The 13,758-nt window shown below is 43.7% G+C and overlaps 1 protein-coding gene across 4 annotated transcripts in view; it reads left to right on the top strand.

Moving 5' to 3' along the window:
• The window catches only part of BECN1 (beclin 1), a 24,482-nt gene continuing 10,724 nt past the window's right edge, over positions 1-13,758 (top strand). The window contains exons 1-6 of one of the 4 annotated variants that reach the window (XR_014557474.1): positions 1-263; positions 2,452-2,580; positions 4,179-4,246; positions 5,238-5,293; positions 9,032-9,122; positions 11,914-12,050. Coding sequence is in view for 2 of the 4 variants with exons in the window: in XM_083709623.1 (XP_083565749.1) it covers positions 2,454-2,580; positions 4,179-4,246; positions 5,238-5,293; positions 9,032-9,122; positions 11,914-12,050 (479 nt within the window). In the remaining 2 variants the exon portion in view is untranslated. The remainder of the gene's footprint in view (positions 264-2,451; positions 2,581-4,178; positions 4,247-5,237; positions 5,294-9,031; positions 9,123-11,913; positions 12,051-13,758) is intronic. The other 3 variants (XM_083709623.1, XR_014557473.1, XM_083709624.1) reach the window with 3 other exon arrangements.

Below are 13,758 nucleotides of genomic sequence, written 5' to 3'. Positions count from 1 at the left end.
CACTGTCTTTTATATATATATATATATATTTGCCCTGCAATCCTCCCCGTGACGTCGGTCCGGGGCCTCCGCCTTCCCCGGAAGAGAAAGCTTTTTGCAAGGGACCTGGTCCGAAGGGATTCGGGTGGGAAGACGAGCCCCGCCAGAAAGGAAGGAAAGAAGGAGGGAAAGAAGGAAGGAAAGAAAGAAAGAAAGATAGAAAGAAGGGACTCCAGGTCCAAGGAAAGCGGAACTGGTCCAGCAATTCTCGTTGCTCGAGGGAAGTGAGTATCGCTCGCCAACCGGCTGCCCGGGGAAGGGAGCTCCTTTAAAATTAAATGCAAAAAATAAGTAAAAATGCCTTAAAATGAAATACAATTAAGTGCGCCTTGGAAATCCTATGAAACACGATTGAGGGGCACCTGAAATTGGCCCCACAGTTTCACAGTACATAATTCCTTTCGACACAGTTGCTTTTTTAATGGATCTCATTAGGTACCTGTGTAAATATAGCACATTATTATTATTATTATTATTATTATTATTATTATGTTGCTTTCTTCACGAAGGCGACCCAAAGTGACCTACAAAAACAGTATAAAAGCACTGAAATCAGTTATAACAAACACAACCAATAGGATTGCCATACATCCAGAATTTCCTGGATCTTATTAGGTACCTCTGTAAATATAGGAGGTATTAGTATTGCTTTGTTGTTGTTATATTTTGTCCCCATTTGGCTCAGCGCCCCATGCAGGTGAATCGCCTTCAGTGCCCTAATTCCAGCACAGGTATTTAGGAACTGGCTGGGCATTAATTCCTGATCTGCTGGTAGCATTATAAGGGCAGCGCCGCCCCATGGAACTCAACAGGGCTTATCTCCCAAGTAACTGCATTGCAGGGGGTTGGGCTAGATGACCCTCGGGGTCCCTTTCATCTCTACAGTTCTATGATTCTGTGAACAGTGGCCACATCCTATCCACTCCACTATATTTCGCTCTTAAGCAACACCCTGGTCTGTGAGAGAATAGTAAACACAACTTACTGCTGCTCTGTTCCTCTGCATATTTGTTCAGGGAGTAGATTCCCCTTATAAGTAGTAAATATGTTTAGGAGTGCATAGTAAACCTGTCATTTTGGGCTGTTAATAGTGGAGTTTTACTGGTCTGGCTTAGTTTGTTTTTAACCGCAAAAACGGTGACAACTCCAGTTTCCTTAAAGTCAGTGCCGGATTTACGTATAAGCTAAACAAGTTATAGCTTAGGGCCCCACTCTCTTGGGGGCCCCAGAAAAAATTAAAGGGGGAAAAAACCTGGATACTACTTCTTAATTGTATTTCAGTTCAACAATTACTTTGATAAAATACATATTTTGTTATGTGCAAATGGCTTTAGATACCTGTTAGGTCCATAAATTACCATATAGCATATATTCAACACAAAAAACAGCGACAATTTGTTGTTGACAAAGGACAGCCGGACATGTTGTTGTTTAGCCGTGTCCGACTCTTCGTGACTCCATGGACCAGAGCACGCCAGGCACTCCTGTCTTCCACTCCTCCCGCAGTTGGGCCAAACTCATGCTGGTAGCTTCGAGAACACTGTCCAACCATTTTGCCCTCTGGCGTCCCCTTCTCCTTGTGCCCTCCATCTTTCCCAACATCAAGGTCTTTTCCAGGGAGTCTTCTCTTCTCATGAGGTGGCCAAAGTATTGGAGCCTCAGCTTCAGGATCTGTCCTTCCCGTGAGCACTCAGGGCTGATTTCCTTAAGAATGGATAGGTTTGATCTTCTTGCAGTCCATGGGAGCAGGAACCGGCAAGCCACTCCAGTATCCCTGCCAAGAAAACTCCGTGGACAAAAACAACAAGCTGGACTTATGAAGGGCCCCATTACCTTCAGTGGGGACACAGGTGGCGCTGTGGTCTAAATCACTGAGCCTTGGGCTTGTAGATCAGAAGGTCAGCGGTTCAAATCCCTGCGACGGGGTGAGCTCCTGTTGTTCGGTCCCAGCTCCTGCCAACCTAGCAGTTCGAAAGCACGTCGACGTGCAAGTAGATGAATAGGTACCACTCTGGTGGGAGGGTAAATGGCGTTTCTGTGCGCTGCTCTGGTTCGCCAGAAGTGGCTTAGTCCTGCTGGCCACATGACCCGGAAGCTGTACGCCGGCTCCCTCGGCTAATAAAATGAGATGAGCGCCGCAACCCCAGAGTCGCCCGCGACTGGACTTAACAGTCAGGGATTCCTTTACCTTTACCTTCAGTAGCTTAGGGCCTTATCAGACCTAAATCCAGCCCTGCTTAAAGTGATTAATATTGGAGCCTCTACCTTATTCAGAGTCCTGACCGGTGCCTCAGCTGGTTACACCTGAAATGTCTCACCTGAACTATAAGGTATTCGTTTATAAATATGTGCCCACCTAGGCAGTGCTGGAAGCACAATGCACAGCTTCTGAAATTATTGTTCTCCTTGCAGGAATGGATGGGTCAAAGTCACCTGCCTGCACCACACAGGTCAGCTTTGTTTGCCAGCGCTGCAGCCAGCCCCTTAAACTGGACACGTCTTTCAAGGTCCTTGATAAAGTCACCATCCAGGAACTGACAGGTAAGAAAAGGAATCGGGAGGAAAGACAGCGGGGAGTACAGGCCACAGATGCCAACCAGGCTGAGTTTTATTTTAAGACATGGGTAGGCAAGCTAAGGCCTGGGGGCCAATTATGGCCCAATCGCCTTCTCAATCCGGCCCACAGATGGTCCAGGATTCAGCGTGTCTTACATGAGTAGAATGTGTGCTTTTATTTAAAATGCATCTCTGGGTTGTTTGTGGGGCATAGGAATTCGTTCATTCCCCCCCCAAAAAATATAGTCCGCCCTCCACACAAGGTCTGAGGGACCGTGGACCGGCCCCCTGCTGAAAAAATTTGCTGACCCCTGGCTCTAGTTCATGGGTGGGCAAACTAAGGCCCGGGGGCTGGATCTGGCCCAGTCGCCTTCTAAATCCAGCCCGTGGACGGTCCAGGAATCAGCGTGTTTTTACATGAGTAGAATGTGTCCTTTTATTTTAAATGCATCTCTGGGTTATTTGTGGAGCCTGCCTTCTGTTTTTACATGAGTAGAATGTGTGCTTTTATTTAAAATGCATCTCTAGGTTGTTTGTGGGGCATAGGAATTCGTTCATATTTTTTTTCCATCATACAGTCTGGCCCCCCACAAGGTCTGAGGGACAGTGGACCGGCCCCCTGCTGAAAAAGTTTGCTGACCCCTGTTTTAAGGCATGCTTTTGTGCCTGAGCTGCAGGCACTGATGTGGAACGCAACATTTCCCAGGGCTTTATTTCTCTGCAGAAATTTTTCTGTTTCAGAAACTATAGTATAAGGCGAGCTTAGTGCAGGCTTACTAAACACAAGTAAAATAAACCTGCTGAACTGAATCACTCTGTAGGGCATCAAAAAATTTTTTTAATGCAAACTGATTTTTCAAATACTATTTTGCATAAGATTTCCCCCCGGAAAATCCCCATCACTGACTGCAGAACCTGTCATCATTAGTTCTGCCTTGGGTGATTTGGCAGGTGAATGCAGGACTCTGGGCTTGCAGCTACTGGATCACCCTTCCAGTTGGCGTCCATCAGGCTTTCTCTTTGTGAATCTTTTGCCAGAAACGGAAGAAGCTTTGGTTTCATTAGGCTTCTACTACATAGTATCTAGGTTTATTCCTCCTCATTTTAATTCAGAACATTTTTTTACTCTTGCTGTTGCTAGCTTTGTGGTTTGTTTCTTCTAAAGGTTGTCTGCATTTTGCAGACAAAAAACCAGTTTGATATACTTTGAATATTCCAGACACCTTTTTTTTCTTCAATTTTTCCAGAAAAAAAGGCTTTGGGGGGAAATGGGAAAAAACCCCGTTTTCCCCCATTTTCCCATTCCCCCCCCCCCGTCTCTAGTATAGTGTACGCTTCTGTTGCTTCTAAACCCTTACAGCTTGTTCCCATATACCTGGCGTGGGGAACTTTTGTCCCTCCAGGTGTTACTGAACTACAACTCCCATCAGTCTAAGCAGGTTTGGTCAGTGGCCAGGAATGAGGGGAGTTGTAGTTTAGTAACATCTGGGGGGCCAGAGGTTCATTACACCTCACATACACAGGAGCCCCACACATTACGAAAGGTTTACCCTTGGCAATTATTTCATTTGTCTTTTGTCTAGCTCCTCTACTTACTACTGCGCCGGCAAAACTTGGAGACACCCATGAGGAAGAGAGTACACTTACAGAGGTAAGGAATTTGGGTCTGACTCCCTTATAAAGAAGCTAAGGCAGCTACGCAGTTTGCCACCAGCTCCTAATAAATTATCTGCCAAGAAGGAAACATCCCTTATCAGACCTGCTTCTTCTTTCTTTAAAAAAATAATGTTTATTGATTTTCTTTTCTCATAACAAATATTCAATATTTAACATCATTTTCTAGTTTTCTCCTCCCTGTTGACTTCCCTCAACTTCCATTTCTGGTTTATTACACCAAATGTTACATTCTGCTGTGGATACATAATGTTCTGTTATTACTAATTATATTTCTTGTTCTCTGTAAATAAAGTTTTTGTTTGTTTGTTTGTTTGTTTGTTTGTTTTTACCAGGCACGGCAACCTTTATTTGACATAACCACAGAAGTCACATTACAATGATTAGAGCACAATTTTTATTAATTTAAAAAGACTACCAGCTTTTAGTACAGTTCCATGCAGTAGCTTCAATACACCTGTGCAGCAGCAATGTTACAAAGAACGAAGTTTAATCAGTTAAAGGGAAAGATTGCAGGGGAGGGTTGTGGGGTTTTTTTTGCAAGATTAAGAAAGCAAGATGAACTAGGGAATGTATCAAGTCGTTTAAATCAGTTCTCCAGAGCTTTTGCTTTAGTTTAAACAAAATTTATGCAACCATACATTGTGACATTATGTTAGGAAAAATAGGGGGAAACACGATGGAAAACACTTGTTCCAAATTCTGTCTGGAACTCTGTAAATAAAGTCGCAAATGTTTATTTATCAGACCTGCTTCTTAGCTTGCCTTGTGATGCATCCACATCATGTAAGTGGGTGGGCTGATAAAACGGTTGATGGGCTGGTGCAATTCATGCAGCACATTGCAGCGCTTCTGGCCATGGCTGGAAGACTCTGCCAAGGGCATATTGACTAGCTTTCTAGTGGGCACATTTGGGTGTGGATGATGCTCTCTGTTGGGTGTGGACTGATGCTGACTTTCTTTCTCAGGAATTTGTCGAAAACCGCCAGGATGGTGTGTCCCGAAGATTCATCCCCCCAGCCAGGTATTGACTAGGAGTTCTGTTCGTGCCCTGAAAATGCCCTCTTTCAGAGGTTGCAAATGCCCCAACAGTGCAGCAAGCTAGCTTTGTCGGGACTACTGCATTTTCATACCTTCTGGGGTCCTCATGTGTATATATGTATACCGTATTTTTTGCTCTATAAGATTCACTTTTCCCTCCTAAAAAGTAAGGGGAAATGTGTGTAGGCTGCACAGCTATCCCAGAAGCCAGAACAGCAAGAGGGATTGCTGCTTTCACTGCGCAGCGATCCCTCTTGCTGTTCTGGCTTCTGAGATTCAGAATATATTTTTTCTTGTTTTCCTCCTCCAAAAACTAGGTGTGTCTTGTGGTCTGGTGCGTCTTATAGAGCGAAAAATACGGTGTATACACATACAGCTCTGAAGCAGGATGATAATAATAATAATAATAATAATAATAATAATAATAATAATTTTATTTATACCCCACCCTCCCGGGCTCAGGGCAGCTAACACCAGTAAAATTACAATAAAAACATGATGGGGGGGGAACCAATTTAAAATACAGGTTAAAATGCAATTTAAAATGCAGCCTCATTTTAAAAGTAGCCCATAGATCAAGACCATAAGGGGAGGGAAACATAAGGGTCAGACTGAGTCCAAACCAAAAGCCATGCGAAACATCTCTGTCTTGCAGGCCCTGCGGAAAGATGTCAAGTCCCGCAGGGCCCTGGATTCTGTGCCCTGCTTGTAGGCTTTAAAAGCAGGGTTAGAAATTCAGATATATAAGCTAGGCACCAAATGGCTCCTTCAACCAAGGTTTGCAGTTGCCAAAACGGAATGTCTAGTTGCCATTTTGGGGTAAAGTCTTTATTTTTCAAGTGATGGACTGACTGTGATTGATCCTCAGTTAAACATCTAGCTAGTTTAGATGACAACCGTGAGCTAGGTTAAGAGCTCTGAGAACTTAAAGAAGAAAAATCACTTGATCCAGGGACAGTGGATCCTATTCTTTTTTTTTTTCCCCCTCTTTTCCTTCTCCTGCGATGAGGCTACATTTTAATATTTTAATGTTCCATTATTTTAATGTTGTATTTTATTTTTATTTTTAAGTTGTAATCATTCATCTTGTTTTTATTATTGCTTGTAAGCCGCTCTGAGCCCGGCCTTGGCTGGGGAGGGTGGGGTATAAATAAAAATCATTATTATTATTATTATTATTATTATTATTATTATTATTATTATTATTATTATTCTGACCTCTTTTCCTTAATGGTGATTGCTCCTGCTCAGGCTGCACAGAAAACTCATTTTGGTTCCAGAAATTCATTCTGATTGTGCAGGTAAAATACAACCGATAGAATTATGCAGGGTGGGGTATTAGTGTGTGAAAACAGTCCAGATCGAATGATCCCCAGGTGGTGGAGATGACAGGCAGTTTCCTGGTGCCCAGGCATCTTCACTTGGTCGCGAGTGGCTGATAGACAGGGGCACAATGTGCCTGGTGAATTTTGAACACTTGCTGAAAGGAAAGTGCTTTTCAGCCCCCGTTACTTTCTGGCACTTACCGTATTTTTCGCTCTATAGGACGCACTGGACGATAGGACGCATCTTGTTTTAGAGGGGGAGAACAAGGAAAACAAATTCTCCCCCTCTCTGCTCAGCGCCCCCCCCCCTTCAGTGAAGCGGCAGGAGAAACGGAGCCCCTTCCATTTCTCCTGCCACTTCGCTGAAGGGGCGCTGCGCAAAGAGGAGGAGAACTTTTTTTTTCTTGTACTCCCCCTCTAAAACAAGGTGTGTTCTGTGTGTTCAACTGTGCTGCCCCTCAAGCTTGTGGGGCTGGCGGGGGGGGGGGAGGTGCTGCTTTTCCCCACCGCCAGCCTCAAAGATCCCTGAAGCCATCAGAGCTCAGCGCGAATTCTCGCTGTGCTCCGTAGGCTTCGGGTTCCTTTTGCTGAAGCCGGGAGAGCAAGACTCTCCCGGCTTCAGCGAAAGGAACCTGAAGCCTCCAGAACGCACCGACCCCTGTCGCTCTCCAGGCTTCAGCGAAAGCAACACGAAGCCTCCGGAGCGCAGAGGGAGCGCTCCCTCTGCGCTTTGGAGGCTTCATGTTGCTATTGCTGAAGCGAAGGAGCCTGCATTCGCTCCATAGGACGCACACACATTTCCCCTTCATTTTTGGAGGGGAAAAAGTGCGTCCTATAGAGCGAAAAATGCGGTAAATACAGTGGACTCTCGGGTTACGTTACCTTCGCGTAACATAACCCTTGGGTTGCTAACACGGCAAACATGGAAGTGTATACTTCTGGGTTTCTCCGCATGCACAGAAGCGCTCAATCGCACTGTGTGCATGCGCAGAAGGGCGCCTCTGGGTACAAATTTTTCAGGGTGCGCACGGACCCCCGGAACGAATTAAATTTATATCAAGAGGGCCTACTGTACTGGCCGTCATTTTCAGTTGTCTCTCTGTATATGCTCCAATATTTTTATCAGCTTCAAATTGCCCTGTTATAAGCTGAGAAGGAACTCTTGAACTTGAGTTGAGCTTATAAGGTTGGAAGGATTCAAAGAGCAAGTTGACCTCTGGTTGCTTCCCCCTCTGCTCATACTGTGAGCCAGTTCCATCCTACTATCAACTCCTTCCAAGGATGAAGTTCTGACCATGAATTTCCACAAAATGAGAACAAGTACACTGCCAAACTTGCTTACAAAGCATTTACTCCAGGCTTGTGTAAAATGTTCAAGCTGTACACTGATAGAGTAGGAAAACAGTCTCCTAATGAAATAAATAAATAAAATTTAAAAATTGCCCAGTAGCACCTTAGAGACCAACTAAGATTGTTTTGGGTATAAGCTTTCATGTGCATGCAAGAAGTATGCATCTGAAGACATGTGCATGCACACGAAAGCTTATACTTAGAACAATCTTAGATGGTCTCTAAGATGCTACTGGACAATTTTAAAAATTTATTTCGACTGCATCAGACCAACACGGCTACCTACCTGAATCTAGTCTAATGGACAGATTTGGGGTAGAAATCTGCAGTTCCCTCAAGATGATCCCAAGCAGTGTTAGAAACTGAGATATGAAAGCTAGGAGCTTAAACCTAGATTATAGGCACAACAACAGACTGTCTAGGCATGCTTTTTTAATAACAAGAATACAAAGCTGGAAATGAAAGAACTGCAGCTAAAATATTATGTTCATTTTTCACATGGTTTGGTCCTTCCCCTCCCACCCTCCTAATATTCTTAAGAGGGTCTCTCCTCCAGTCTTCAGAGAGTATCTGGAAGTGGGGAGGCAGGAAAACGTCCTCCTTTACTTCCACTCTGCAGTTTTAATCTGAAATCTTAAGCACGGTACTGCGCCCAGAGCTCAGAAACTGCTTGCGCTAATGAAATTTCCTGTCGCAAAATGCATCCAGAACAATGGGAGTTTCAAATGCTGTTCCCAAGGGATTCCTGGGGGTTGGGCAGACCCAAAGACTTGCAGGGTTGAGAGGTGGGGGATAAAATATATATTGGACAGTCTTCTCTCTAGCAGCTTGAGGCCCCAAACTAAAGATTGTTATGTGCTTAAACATTGAGCAAGCAGTTCCTCTGGATTCGCTCACTCATTGAATACAGCAGCAAGACCTGTTTGTTTAAAAATTACAGAAGAACATGGGCTCAAGGGTGAATTACAGTAACTAAGCATCTCTTGAGTTTTGGGTAAACATCTGTGGGAATGCACGTCGTAGCGAAACCACCCTGTTTCTTCCAGGATGATGTCAACAGAAAGTGCCAACAGCTTCACTCTCATTGGGGAGGCCTCTGATGGAGGCACGATGGAAAATCTCAGCAGAAGACTCAAGGCAAGTTGTCCCTTACCCTTGTGTGTGCTTATGCATCTTTAGGGAAACCTTGGAGATATTTGGGCACATTGAAGTACAGTGGTGCCTCGCAAGACAAAATTAATCCGTTCCGCGAGTCTCTTCGTCTTGTGGTTTTTTCGTCTTGCGAAGCACGGCTATTAGCAGCTTAGCGGCTATTAACGGCTTAGCGGCTATTAGTGGCTTTAAGAAAAAGGAAACAAACTCTCAAGAACTCGCAAGACGTTTCGTCTTGCAAAGCAAGCCCATAGGGAAATTCGTCTTGCGGAACGACTCAAAAAACGGAAAACTCTTTCGTCTTGTGCGTTTTTCGTCTTGCAAGGCATTCGTCTTGTGAGGTACCACTGTACATAATTCAGCTACCGCTAATTCAGTTCTCTTTACCAAGCCCAAGCTGTGGTGGATCCTCATTTGCGAATCTTCCTCCCAAGAGATACTGTGGTATCTCGGTTTACGAACTTAATTAGTTCCAGAAGTCTGTTCTTAAACCAAAACCATTCTTAAACCGAGGCGCACTTTCCCTAATGAGGCCTCCCGTCACCGGTGCCCTTCTACCGTTCAGATTCCGTTCTTAAACCGAGGTAAAGTTCTCAAACCAAGACACTATTTCCGGTTTTGCAGAGTTTGTAAACCAAATCGTTCTTAAACTGGACTGTTCTTAAACTGAGGTACCACTGTATATGGCTTCTCCCCGCGAAAGAAAGAGGGGGCTTTGCCCTGCCAGACCTAAAGCTATATTATGAGGCCGCGGCTTTCTGCTGGCTAAAAGACTGGCTACTTCTTGAGGACACTGACGTTCTGGATTTGGAAGGTTTTAACAATGCTTTTGGTTGGCATGCATACCTGTGGTATGACAAGGTTAAGATCAATAAGGCCTTTAAGAACCATATTGTCAGAAAAGCAGTGTTTAATGTCTGGACAAAATATAAAGACTTATTGGAAAATAAAACTCCAAGGTGGCTTTCACCGCTGGAAGCTAAGGCCCGAAAAAGACCCAATATGGAGGCCAAATGGCCAAAATATTGGGAAATATTAGAAAAAGATGGAGACAATTGGAAATTGCAGAGTTTGGAGAAAATGAAGGACAAAGTGCGAGACTGGTTACATTACGCTCAGATTAATGAAGTTTTTAAAAATGACAAAAAGTTAGGGTTCCAGGTGGAGAAATCGAAATTGGAAACAGAACAGTTAGAACCTAAGACTAAGGTACTTTCAAGAATGTATAACTTGCTGCTAAAATGGAATACACAAGATGAAATGGTTAAATCGGCTATGATAAAGTGGGCACAGGACATTGGGCATAATATCATGTTTGAGGACTGGGAAAGGTTGTGGACCAATGGGCTGAACTTCACTGCATGTAATGCTTTGAAGGAAAATGTAATGAAAATGATATATAGATGGTACATGACCCCAGTTAAACTTGCCAAAATATACCATTTGTCTGACAACAAATGTTGGAAATGTAAAGAAAATGATGGAACATTCTTTCACCTCTGGTGGACCTGCCCTAGAGTGAAGGCCTTCTGGGAAATGATATATAATGAGCTGAAAAAGGTATTTAAGTATACCTTTACTAAGAAACCAGAGGCCTTCCTTTTGGGTATTGTTGGCCAGAAGGTGTTAAAGAAGGACCGAACATTTTTTATGTATGCAACAACGGCAGCAAGGATACTCATCGCTAAGCACTGGAAAACTCAAGATCTACCCACACTGGAAGAGTGGCAGATGCAACTGATAGACTATATGGAACTGGCCGAGATGACCGGCAGAATCCGAGACCTGGGAGAAGAGAAGGTTGAAGAAGATTGGAAGAAATTTAAGATTTATTTTTAAAAGTATTGTAATTTGGTTGAATGTTAAGATGGAGGCTAGATCATAAATAATTGACCACCACTAAATTAGATGTAATTAGGATGCTAAGTGAGATTGAGGAAAAATCATAAACCTTTGGGAGAAATATTAGATTATATTTTAAATGAATGGGACATAAGTATGTAAACAAGATGGTAAATTGCGGGCAAGAACTGACAACGATGCAAGTGGGAGCGGGAGACATGAGGAAGTCAAAAGAAGTGAAGGAAATATGATATATGTTATATTGTTCATTATATTTGCATTTATGTTTAAAAAACTTAATAAAAATATTTTAAAATATATATATATGGCTTCTCCCCATTGGTCCTGGCTTCCAGATGGGCTTCGAAGACTCATCTCTTTCAAATTGCTTTCAACTGAGATGCCATTTTTTAGTACATGACCCAACCGTCTTCTTTTGTCAAAAAGTATAAAATGGCTTTTCATCAATTTTTAGCTTTAGGTCTCTCCAGGTTATATTGCTCCTAGTTTTGTGACCAGCTTCTCTCTCTCTCTCTCTCTCTCTCTCTCTCTCTCTCTCTCTCTCTCTCTCTCTCTCTCTGTCTCTCAGTAATGCCATAGTCTAAATGTAATCAAATGTAGCCCAAATACTTGTGTGTCTGACCCTCCTCCACAAAAACAGCAGCTTACTTGGCCGTTTTCGTATGTCGTGAAGGCTGAAATTTCAATTCAGTGGAGTGGGGTCAAGATATTAACTGATATGCATGAAATTTCAGATATAGCTATGTAATCCCTAGTATAGTAAGATAAGACCTTTGGAGCAGGCATTTCTTTTTTTAAAAAATATTTTTTATGAACCACCCTCATCTGTATATATAACACAGCATATCAGCTTTGCTCGATGGGTTCCCCCTCCCCCACATTTTCTTGTTAAAAGTGATCTCCTCTGCTCCAGGTTACAGGGGACCTGTTTGACATCATGTCTGGTCAGACAGATGTGGATCACCCTCTTTGTGAAGAATGCACTGATACCCTCCTGGACCAATTGGACACGCAGCTCAACATCACAGAGAATGAATGTCAGAACTACAAGTGAGTGAGAATGAAAGTTCAGGGACGCTGTAAGATGGCCACTCTAAAATGTTTCCTGCAGCGGAGGAACTTTGCTTCTGTTCCCCCAAGTCATTTCCACCGAAGGAGACAGTACAGTGGTACCTCGGTTCCTGAGTGGCTTGGCTCCCGAACGCCGCAAACCTGGAAGTGAGTGTTCTGGTTTGTGAACGTTTTTCGGAAGCCGAACGTCCAACACGGCTTCCGGTTGAGTGCAGGAAGCTCCTGCAGCCAGTTGGAAACCGTGCCTTGGTTTTGGAACCATTTTGGGAGTCGAACGGACCTGAAGGAGTGTCTCCACCCCCATCATTCAGCCCGGACACTGAGATCCAGTGCTGAGGGCCTTCTGGCGGTTCCCTCATGGCGAGAAGTGAGCTTACAAGGAACCAGACAGAGGGCCTTCTTGGCAGTGGCACCCACCCTGTGGAACACCCTCCCTTCAGATGTGAAGGAAATAAGCAGCTATCCTATCTTTAAAAGACATCTGAAGGCAGCCCTGTTTAAGGAAAATTTTAATATTTAATACTTCTCTTTTTTTTAACATTCGATTGGGAGCCGCGCAGAGTGGCTGGGGAAACTCAGCCAGATGGGTGGGGTATAAATAAATTATTATTATTATTATTATTATTATTATTAATAATAATAATAATAATAATAATATTAATATTAAGTTCGAGAACCAAGGTACCACTGTATGTGCATTTCACAGCCCTGTCTTGCAAGTCTTGGCAGATAAACATCCATGATGACCATGGAGATAACGACACGGAACTGGTTCTGCCTCGGTTTCGTGGGAGTTGAAGAAGGAAGAGGGAGGATACGTCTGCGGGTTGGTTAAGTTGTGTTGTGAGGGAGTGAGAGGAATTGTTAGGTGGAGTCAGATAGATATTTGGAATGATCAGTTTGGACTTGTTAGGAACGCACAGGACAGTTAAGGAACTAAGATTAAGAAACCGCTAAGAAAAATTAGCTGAAACCATAAGCTTGTACATGCCTATAAAATAAACTTGATTATTTGTTATTGTTAACAACTGTCTGGATACCCGTGCGAAAACGGGTTGGTGGCAGCAAAGAAAGCAATCACAGTGGTGGCACAGGGTCAATAGACTGTGAAACGTCCACAAAAGTGTGGCGATCACACAGGGTCCCCAGACGTTTGACGGTCTATTGACCTGTGCCACCACTGTGATTGCTTTCTTCGCTGCCACCAACCCGTTTCTCATGGGTATACACAGAGTCCAGACAGTTGTTAACATTAACAAATAATCAAGTTTGTTTATAGGCATGAACAAGCTTATGGTTTCCGTTAATTTTTCTTGGCAGTTTCTTAATCTTAGTTCCTTAACTGTCCTATACGTTCCTATCGAAGAAGAAGAGGAGTTTGGATTTGATATCCCGCCTTTCACTCCCTTTAAGGAGTCTCAAAGCGGCTCACATTCTCCTTCCCCTTCCTCCCCCACAACAAACACTCTTGTGAGGTGAGTGGGGCTGAGAGACTTCAGAGAAGTGTGACTGGCCCAAGGTCACCCAGCAGCTGCAGGTGGAGGAGCGGAGACGCGAACCTGGTTCCCCAGATTACGAGACTACCGCTCTTAACCACTACACCACTAACAACTTTAAACTGATTATTCCAACCATCTATCTGACTCCACCTAACAATTCCTCTCACTCTCTCACCACACAACTCGAC

The sequence above is a fragment of the Podarcis gaigeae genome (assembly GCF_964106915.1).
Source record: "Podarcis gaigeae genome assembly, chromosome: 13".
Classification (NCBI taxonomy): Eukaryota; Metazoa; Chordata; class Lepidosauria; order Squamata; family Lacertidae; genus Podarcis; species Podarcis gaigeae.
Note: the sequence above shows the minus strand (reverse complement) of the source record. Positions and strands in the feature narration are given on the sequence as shown.